The following is a 10,631-nucleotide window of genomic DNA, read 5'->3' on the forward strand; positions in this document are numbered from 1 at the left end:
GTGCAGCTCTAATCAACAAGCAATGAAAAACATTATATTCCACTAACAATTATATGTAGGATTTGTTAAACTACTGCTAGTGTTGTGGTGTAAAGCTGTACAAATTTGAGTATGTTTGAACCATAGACTGTATATAGCTGGACAGAGCATCGTCTCTCAAAAGTGAAGCCACCACAGGTCGGGCGTCCCCTGCTGTTCGGTTTCAGAAGGCTGTGTATCCCCACCCATCCCCATAGGTTTCAATGGCAAAACAGACAACTTTCAATCACGTTTTTTTCTAATATACTGTAATTCTACCTCCATTATTTAAATGCAACAGCTAGTGTAACCTCTGCTTATATTGTTACATTTTATATATATATATATATATATATATATATATATATATATATATATATATATTATATCCCCACAGAACTCTTTTTTAAAAAAGTTATTCAGCTCTATTCAAAAAAGGTGAGGTTATTGTTAAAGGGCTGGTTATGGGCGGGACCAATAACAGACCGTCAGCTCCGCTCCGCTCTGCAGCCTGTGACCTCGAGGCCGCCCTCAGGGGCGGGGTTATTTAAATGGATAGGCTGTCTCTCCACAGTCTTTCTCCCTCCTCTGGGCTCTACTGCGCAGACTCGTGTATCAGGATCACCAACATGGCGGAAGATTTTGGCTTCATTTTCATTGAATGAATGGGAACGGAGACACGACGTCCATCTTTTTTTACAGTCTGGTTTGAACTAATGTAGGAGGAATGTTTGTTAAAAATAAATAAAATATGTCCAACAGTTTTATCTTATTATTTGCTGAAAAGATTTTAAAATTTAGGTATATAATAGATTCTGTGTCTGATTTGAATCAAATTTATTCATTTTTTTCTGATATGACCAACTCACCTCTCCTTGAAACTCCTGTTTTATTTAGAGTCCATAATTGTTTTTTAATGGGCGACGGTGGAGCTGGGTTTGTTGGGTCCTCGGCCCCCTTTAAAACTCCAGATTCTGCTAATATACAATCTTCTGATAATTACAATCAAGGGATAATAAATAGTCGCACAACTTCAGAAATGGAACATCCTACTCATATGCAAGTTAATTGAATTTATACTGCTATCCCATGACTTTCAGCATATCAGTGTACTGTGGCCCATGCTGAAAATATTCGGTCAGAAAAGTTTTATGTTTGTTCCTGAAGTGAGTAAAACCCATATATGTACCGTTGCATGGCTTAATAAATAGAGAAAAAAAAGGCAAAAAAAGGGCTCTTTTGTACAGTTATGCTTTTCTGTAGGTTTGTGATCCCATTTGCTTCATAGTTTTGTTTTCCTAAAATTAAGAGACTTTTTTTGTAATACAATAGCTGTGTTCCAAAGTATAGGCTTCACTCTAGATGGGCTGTATTTCTCGGCTCATATCTCATAGAAGGCCGTCCTAAACCGGAGGATTTGTCGTATATGTTCTGTGGGATTTCAAGGACGCACCTGATTCATTGTTTGCTGCACTAATTTACCAACAATTCATTGCCCATGAAAATAGTATTAGTTAAAGAAAATAGTATAATATTTATCTATGTATAATATTTGTAAAGAAAATGAAAACACGTGTACACTATAATGGCAAAATTATTTGCTCACTCATCCAAATCATTAAACTCAGGTTTTAATCACTTTCACGTCCACAGGTGTATAAAACCAAGCACCTAGGCATGCAGCCTGCTTCTACAAACATTAATGAAAGAATGGGTCTCTCTCAGGAGCTCAGTGTTTCATTGCTATGGTTTTAAATAAACACACTGGAATCGATCTCTCAGATACGATCTGAACCAGGTGAGGGCAGATCCTTTCATTTTCGGTAACACTTTAAAATAAGACTACCTTTATAAAGGCTTTATGAATAGTCACAAATGTATGGTTTTATTGGTTTATTAATGGTTATAAATTAGGTTGCAAATACTTTAAAACCCACTAATAAGCAGTTTAAGAAAAAAAAAATCTATATATCTATATATATATATATATAAAACAACACATTAATATAAATGGCAACAGTGAGCTGAAAAGTGTCAGTTGTGTTTCCACACTTAGTTATTCTGTCAAACTTCAGATCTTTCTAAATACTTAAATTAAATGACTACGTTGATTTATATGACTAAGCAAACAATAAATCACTGTTGCCTTTTCAATCGGTGTGTTGTTACTGCTTATCAATGGTTTTTAAAGCATTTACAACCTAATCAATAATAATTAATAAACTCATTTATAACCATGTATAAACCCTTAATGAGGGTAGGCTTATTTTTAAGTGGTACCAGATTTTCTTACCTATCAAGCAGAATCTCTGTGATCTATGGTGTCGAAGGCGGCATCTAAGATCTAGCAGTACAAGGATGGCGGTGCTGCCCCTATTAAGAGCTGAAAGCAAATCATTAGGTACTCTAAGTAAAGCTGTTTCAGTGCTTTGGTTTTGTCTAAATCCAGATTGAAAAACCTCATGAATACTATTGCTTTGTAGATACAGGCACAGCTGCTTAAACACTATTTTTCTAGACTTTTGGCTACAAAGGAAAGAAATTAGAAATGGGTCTATGATTAGCAAGCTTGTGGAGTTCCAGATTTGGCTTTTTAATAATGGGATTAATGACCACTAGTTTAAGAGAATTGGGTATGTTGCCCATGCTAAGGGATGAATTGACTATTTCAAGTAATGGTTTACCCACCTTTTGCTGTGCTTGTTTAAGTAACTGTGTGGGTACTGGATCCAATGACCCTCCCTACCTCAACTGCAGCCTACACTTTGGAACACTTTGGAACCCAGCTTGTTTGTACTTCAGTATAGTAGGAACTGTTTAATGGCATTTTTCCTTGGACGCCATAGGCAATGTTCTGTCTTCCCCTCCTCTGTGTAAACCAGTATACATTCTTTCTTCTTATCATTATTTCTGCCCACCACCCGGCAAGCAACTCCATTCAGTGCAAATTCTGTGAGAAGGCGATTACCGACACGACAGTCGCGTAACCACCGCGTCTTGGTTCTTGGCGTACTCACATCTGAGCCTTTCCTTAAAAAGCAGTGCGCTCTCTTCCGTGTAATTCGTCCTCTCGCGAGTCTCCTGCCAGCAGTCTCTGAGTTCTTGAACCCCTTAAAGAATTAGAGGATCAGCTCAGGGTGGTTTGGCGTCTCCCTCGTTCACAAACCAGCCTAACGTGGCAACATGGCTCCCTCACAGATCGAGCTGCATGCACCCAGGACCTTCTGTCTGAAGCAGTCCCACTCTTCCACTTTCTTTCCCTCTTCTGTTTAAGTTTTCAAGTAAAAAAAATATATCATAGGGTCCATGATTTTGTTTTTGTAGATTTTTTTTATGATGATTCCTTTTTGTTGTTTGCTTGCTGCCACCCTTCCACAATGATCACTAGGACTGGAGTGAGGTCCATCATTTTCTTCAGCATTTCCATGATATCAGGGTGTCCTTTAGCTCCTTCAATGAACTCTTCAAGAGTCAGCTCACCTGAGAGTTAAAACGGGGATGCAAAGGTGGGTTTAGGTCAGCAGACACTTACAGTATATAGGCTTAAGGTCATGTGGAAGCTGAGCTTGTGGTTTTGCTGCACTGGGCTAATTCTTGTCTAGAGGACCCTGTAGTTTAACATAAACATGTGTTTTATTATTATTTTTAAATGTTCTGCATTGTAGATTGTTTAAAAATGAACATTAAAGTCATCCAGCTTATGAATCAAACATATGGAATTATTTAGTGAATAAAAAGTGTTGAAAAAAACAGAATATGTTTTATAGTTTAGATTCTTCAAAGTCGCACCTCTCTCTTAGATAAAGACAGCTTTTCACGTCAGTTTTATGAGGTAGAGTCACCTGGAATTCAGGCTTTCAGTTAACAGCTGTGCTGAACTCGTTAAGAGTTAATAACTTGAATTTCTTGCCTCTTAATGTGTTTGAGAGCATCAGTTGTGTTGTAAAGAGTTAGAGCTGAGTATTGTTTTAATCCATATTATGTCAGAATTTTAAGAACTATGAAAGTATCCTTATTAATTTAATTATCCTTCACCTATCTGTGACTACCTATTGATGCTAGTGTTTTTGTTACTGTCATTATTTTTATGGCACATGCTATTTGCACCCGGGTGTATGCAGCAGTGTGTGCTATTTGCACCCGGGTGTACATAGCAGTGTGTGCTATTTGCACCCGGGTGTATGCAGCAGTGTGTGCTATTTGCACCCGGGTGTACATAGCAGTGTGTGCTATTTGCACCCGGGTGTACATAGCAGTATCATTATTACAGTGTACAATTGAATATACTGTACTAAGTAAAATATACTTATTTACGTTATATTATTGTTGAACATAAGGAATTAATAAACACAATTCCACATTGATCATAACACGTGATTTATAACACACCGAGACAGTCGTCTTGTTTCAGTAAAAGGTTTATTTCCTTTATTCATGACTGGAATTTACTGTATTTATGTTCGTTTGGTAGCAAAAACTAAAATGCGGTGGAAAGCCTCCGTGTCGCGCCGCGTGCTCTCCCCGCACAGAGGAATCTCGCAGCGCAGAGCCGAAAGCTGTAACACTAGAACATTAATAATCAGCAGGTTAGAAACGTAGATAACTGACGGTGATCATGCATGATCTGTTATGAGATCCTGAGATCACCGTCATTTTTCTACGTTTCTAACTGACGGTATGTGCTCTTTTCCCTCCGTGCCCTGCGCTGCAGGCCAAGCAGTTACAATTAAAATCAAAATACTGCGGCTTTAATCTCGTAATATTACGACTTTAATCTCGTTATATTAGACTTTATTCTCTAATTAAGAGTTGCCCTAAAACGCCACCGCAGAAGGCATGAACATCGCCGGAGACTGTGTTTATCCTGCCTGTGCATGCATGAACTAGAAATAAGAGTTGGCTTAATCGTTCGCTGGAATAAAAGAAATCGTTCGCACGAATTAGAGAAATTGTTGGCATGAACTGCTACATCGTTCGCTCGATTTAATTTTTTTTTTTTACCCACGGCCCCTCCCGGGCTCTGTACTAGCCAGCAATAAGCTAGCTAGCTAGCTAAATTAATCAGAATAAGCAACAAAATACAAAACTTTTTACTTAATAACTAAGATAAGGTTAGATACAAGTTACCTAACTGCCTCAAACTTTAATTCAATCAAATAACTTAAACTGAGATCCACCAAAACACTAGCTTAGCTTATTCGTTTTCAGTCAACAGTGTTCGATAGATAATAATTCTCACACTCTGTCTTAAATATTTATCTTAAAATGTACAGTTAAATTGAGTGATGGGCCTTTTATACATAAATAATAACCAAATTCTGCTTACCATTTCCTATGGTCTCCGTTTCCCCATCTGTGAATTTGCGCCTTTTCGCTCCCTCGCATTCATTGGTAGACATGCGCAGATGAGTTCTCTTTCTTTTTTTTTAATTAAGGGGTGAAAATAGCCTTGCTGTGTGGCACGTGCTATTTGCACCCGGGTGCAAATAGACACTCCGTATTTTTATTCACTCCCCTTTTTTATTTTACTTCCTCTTCTTCTTTACTTCTCTACTTCCTTTACTTCATATTTTGTATATTAACCTAAAATGTAATTAATTTAAATACAATGGAAAGTGCCTTGTACAAGCCCTGTTGGCTTTTTTGTACTTTCCTCGTCTGTTATTATAATTATTACTGCTATTTTTTTTCATTATGTTTTTGATGTATTGTTCATAACAAAATAATATAAAAATCCTCAAGTGCAGTCGCAAAGACTATCAAAAACTTTATGATGAAACTGGCTCTCATCAGGAACACCCAGGAAAGGAAGACTTAAGACTTAAGGTAATCAGAGTTACCAGCCTCAGAAACCGCAAGTTAACAGCTCCCCAGATAAGAGCACCTAAATCAGGGGTGTCCAAACTACGGCCCGCGAGGTATTTTAGAAATAGAATGAAAGTTGACCCGCTGTTAAGCAGGTTTTTTATAATGTGAGATTCAAAGTTTGAACGCTAGGTGTCAGAAACGGGCCAAAGAGTCGGAGAGGGTGCGCATTTCTAGCACAGAAAAACGGGGCAAAAGAGTCTAAAAGCGGAGAGAGTGCGCATTTCTAGCGCAAAAAAACGGGCCAAAGAGTCTAAAAGCGGAGAGAGTGCGCATTTCTAGTGCAGAAAAACGGGCCAAAGAGTCTAAAAGCGGAGAGGGTGCGCATTTCTAGCGGAAAAAAACAGGCCAAAGAGTCTAAAAGTTGCCGTAATTAAGGAGTTTAATATTAAGAGACATCATGAAAATGAAAAATCTTAGTTTACACAACACTGTCAAAAATAAAGATAGTAAGTCAAGTAAAATGGTGTGTAAATGAAATAATCAGGAAAAAAAGTATTATTGAAAGTGGTATATTTCATTATTTGTTTTATTAGAGAGTCTGTGGCCCGTGACTTCAAATATATTTCTCCTTCTGGCCCCCAACAAAAAAAGTTTGGACACCCCTGACCTAAATGCTTTATATTTTTGTGAGTATTTAGGTTTGTTTAACACTTTTTTTTAAGTTACTACACAATTCCTTATGTGTTCCTTCAGTTCCTTCATAGTCTGGATGACTTCAGTATTAATTTACAATGTAGGGAATAAGGTGTGTTTGAGTTTTTAGGTTTTTGCAGTGTGGTAGGTCTGTTTATGTGTTCTCACCTTCTCCATTGACATCAATTTTTTCATATATGAGCGTGACTATTTCCTCTGGCACGATTTCATAGTTCCGTGTGATGTCCTGTATGGCCTGTTGTAAAACACAAAACAAGGCAGGTTTCAAACTGTTGCTTCTCTGTTCCTGTGTGCTGGGCACTCTGAAGAAACGGGGTGATCTTTTCTTAGGTAAGGTTTGGAATCAGGCCTGGTACATCTGAGAAGCTTTTAAATAGCGGACACTGGCCGTGCTACTTGATTTCTAAATGTGGAGAACCTCTGAGGTTGTTTGAGGTCAGTGTAAAGCAGGAGGAGAGTGAAGACACTTCAATGAGATTAGATTAGCTCATCCACAGATTAGGTGGCATTGTCCAGTTTCCAGCCTCCAGCTCTTTCTACCCTATAAGTCTTACTGTGATACAAAGGACCTAATGAAACCGTTTATATATCAGTGTTCTTCAGTCCATTAAATATGTATAGATTTTCCTTCACCTAACACACCTGATTCAACCAATCAGATCATTAACCAGCTCTTTCAGAGTTGCAGTGGGTGTGGCAATTAAAGCAGGTGATCCTCTAAGATGTGCTGTGCAGGTGGCACCAGGAGCAGGACTGAAGAACACTGGTTTATATGATGTGAAACATTTAAATGTATATGATTTAATGAAGCAATCCATGATTCTGACCCAGGATAATGCTATTGATTAATGAAAATCAGTAAGTCACTGTCATTTACACATATTACTTTATATTATTTATATTAATAAAGAAAGTAATTCAGCAGTAGTACCGTGAATATTGTCTCCAGTTCCTCTTTGTCGATTTTTCCGTTGCCGTCCTGGTCAAAGAGCTTGAAGTACCATTTTAATTTTTGGTTGATTTCCCCCTTTAGCATCAGGCTGATGGCAGCGATGTATTCCACAAAATCAATGTATCCATCCTAAACAGAGGCAAAATATAAAAAAATATTAATAAATAAACATATATATCAATTATTATGAATATTAGTCTTGCTAGTGCAAGTAATATGTATTTTAATTGAGTGCATGATTGTGATTTGCCTGGTGAGATACAAAGATATACAAATTCTTGTGCGGTGCTGTTTTCCTTAGCAGCTGAATTCAGCTGTGTAACAAACACTTCTGAGTGTTTATATAATATGATATATATAATCATAAAACAGTCTTGATCTTGATCATTTTTTACCTTAATTCATTTTAAAATGAGAAAATAAAGTGCTGTTACTGTTATATATCACTGTTTAGTACTTTATATTTTGTATGTAAAGCAGAATCTTAAATTTAGTTGCAAAAAATGTAAATCATTTTAATGCATTAGTATCATACAGACCTACCGCTAATTTATCACCCAGACCTCAAACATTTAAGTCACATATACTGTTACAGTATACAGTTTTCAAGGCCAATGTTTTAATTATAGTAAATGCAGTTTACTATAACAGTTGCTTGGCTAAAAAAATACAAATTTTGCTGCTTCTAATTAAATTTCTTCTATTATTTCTATTTTCTAATTAGTCATAACATTATATTGGTAAAATCATTAGCACTTATGCATTGGAGTATTATTTTAAAAATAGTGCTTATAATCACAAGCATTTATAAATAGGCTGTTAAGTCAACTAATTCACCATTTTTTTAGGCATAAATCTGCTTTCTAGATTACTATAAGATTTTTACGCAGCTATATTCATGCTGGCAACTATACAAGACTTTAATGTAAGTCAATATATATAAAAAAAGTTTTATTCTAAGGTATTTTGGAGCATTTCTATTGGTCCATTCATCATTATCCCAGACACCAGAACAACTGTCAGATTCAGATTATGTTAAAAAGTAAAAAAAAAACTGTTATCGGGTACCAGATATTTGTGTTACAAATTATATGCATGAGTTAATCACAGAATTAGTAACTTAATTAATAATTCATTAAGCATAACTACTTAACTTAATTAGTAATGACCTAAAGACTAAACTTAAGGCAGCCTGAATGTATTGTAGACCTCATCATCTTATCAAAATTTCTTAAAATGATCCATCTGAATTAGCAGTGTAGAAAATCTGATATTAATTAATATTTGTAGATGCTTACAAATGTCTGAAAATGTCAAAAAAAGCTTAAAATTTCTTAAATGTCTAAAATTCAAATAGTTTAGTGCATTAGTTCAGCATTACCCAAAATTGCTTCTACTTTTCAACTTTTACATTCTTTAAATACATAATTTTAAAATGATCAAATCTGTCCTATGCTGATTTTACCTGTAAATATCTGCTGATACCATTATGGTTCTGGTGTCATCATACATCCCCAGTTGCTGCTTATCTTCTATAGTAATAAGTTTGTATTTTGAACTGTATTGGAAAATATATGCTGCTAGGTCATTTAACAATATATGGGCAGCATGTCTAAGTTTAAAAAATATATGGATATATTATCCCATAAATTATCACCTTAAACCATTTTGGCCAATTTTTTTTTTGCTAAAACTGCAAAAACTAATACTCTTAAAATAACTCAGTTTATATATTTAAAGTGTATATGTTCATCACCAAGCCTAGTTGCTTCTCAGGATGTAACCAATATGTCTCTATTTAACCAATCATTTGAACCCTTTAAACCTTTTTTTTTGTTTGTTTTTACAGTAGATATTAGTGAGAGTTCTTACTTGTAATGTGCCAATGTCACAATTTACCACAATTTCATAGGCCCTATAATGGAGCCCTGTGGGACTTATATGATAGTTCTATTCATGCTGGTACTGTCATCGCCTCTTTAATTCCCCCCATCACTATTGCACTATTGTCTTGTGTCTCTTGTCTTATGTATGTCTATATATGCAACCTTGTTGTGTTGTATTGTACATGTAGTGTCTCTTGTTCTTTTATTATTTATTATTTTATCTACTTTGAAAAGGAGAGTATTGCAATATTGACAATAAAACTACTGGATTTGACTTGACACCACAACAAAAACTTTCTTGTGTAGTTTAGATTAGTGCACAATAATTTGTGTATTAGGATTAATATCTTAATATTTTTTCTATGGTTTAAAGGATTAAACAATTCAAGAAAACATATTATTTGGCTTTTAATGCACTGAAACCTTTAAGACTCTTAAATCTCTCATAGGATATTTTTTATATATTTTAGACTATTTCAGACACTCTGCATCCTTACCCCATCCATGTCGAATGTGAAAAAGACCTGGTCCACATAGCTGCTGGCGTCCTCATTCATCCCCTGTAGTCCGAGAATGGCCTTAAGCTCAAAGAGCGTGATTAGGCCCGATGGAGACTCCTTCATGAACTTGTTGTACCAGTGGTGCATGTCCTCGGCAAGGATCTCGTCCAGGTTGGTGTGCTTGTTCCCCATGGCTGCTCGGTGCTTCAGTGAGGAAATCGCTCCTTCCTCACCTGCTGTTATGCTTCCACTCCAGGTGGATGGTCTGGTACAGTTATAATTCCTTGGAGGTGCTTCCTGATGCTCACAGAGGACAGGAGCCCTTCTGATGAGCTGCTCCTGGATGGTGTCGCCTGCAGACTAACGTCCTCAGAAGGCTCGAGATCAAGCTTCTGACTGTTTAAACCTCTTACGCTCGTAGACTACAAAAAGAGGTAGTTACTTTAAATACCTGCCTCTAATGAGATAATGACTGCCTTCCTGCACTGAACGAGAGGATATTCAGAGCCCGCAGTTAAAAAAGAGGCCCTGGCATGAACGAGGGAATGCTTATGCAATGTGCGGCCTGAGCTCACCTGCCTGCTGAGGACTGGCATGTTCTGTCAGGATGGGCTAAAGCACAGGAGAGGTCAGTTGCATGATGTCCCTCTTTCTGGAGGTCCATATTTGTAGTTTTGGATCATTTAAAACTGATACACTGAAAAAAGGATATTGTACCAAGTGAATTCCTCTTAAATGTACTTGATTTACATT

At 36.6% G+C, this 10,631-nt stretch overlaps 1 protein-coding gene across 1 annotated transcript; it reads right to left on the minus strand.

Annotated features, from left to right (window-relative positions):
- Nucleotides 1-731: 731 nt before the first annotated feature.
- guca1d (guanylate cyclase activator 1d) lies at nucleotides 732-10,256 on the minus strand. The gene is made up of 4 exons (XM_015605985.3): nucleotides 9,876-10,256; nucleotides 7,472-7,621; nucleotides 6,688-6,775; nucleotides 732-3,498 (listed from the first exon to the last, which is right to left on the minus strand). Exons 1-4 carry the CDS (start codon nucleotides 10,068-10,070, stop codon nucleotides 3,350-3,352), a joined length of 582 nt encoding a protein of 193 aa, XP_015461471.2. The 5' UTR covers nucleotides 10,071-10,256; the 3' UTR covers nucleotides 732-3,349.
- Between the last annotated feature and the right edge of the window lie 375 nt (nucleotides 10,257-10,631).

This window comes from Astyanax mexicanus, chromosome 17, assembly GCF_023375975.1.
Source record: "Astyanax mexicanus isolate ESR-SI-001 chromosome 17, AstMex3_surface, whole genome shotgun sequence".
Classification (NCBI taxonomy): Eukaryota; Metazoa; Chordata; class Actinopteri; order Characiformes; family Acestrorhamphidae; genus Astyanax; species Astyanax mexicanus.

Coding starts and splice junctions, on each gene's coding strand:
- guca1d (XM_015605985.3), bottom strand. CDS start 10,070: ATGGGGAACAAGCACACCAACCTGGACGAGATCCTTGCCGAGGACATG. Junction 7,622..9,875: donor TCACATTCGACATGGATGGG/GTAAGGATGCAG, acceptor GCCTCTGTTTAG/GATGGATACATTGATTTTGT. Junction 3,499..6,687: donor AATTGATGTCAATGGAGAAG/GTGAGAACACAT, acceptor TTTAACTCTCAG/GTGAGCTGACTCTTGAAGAG.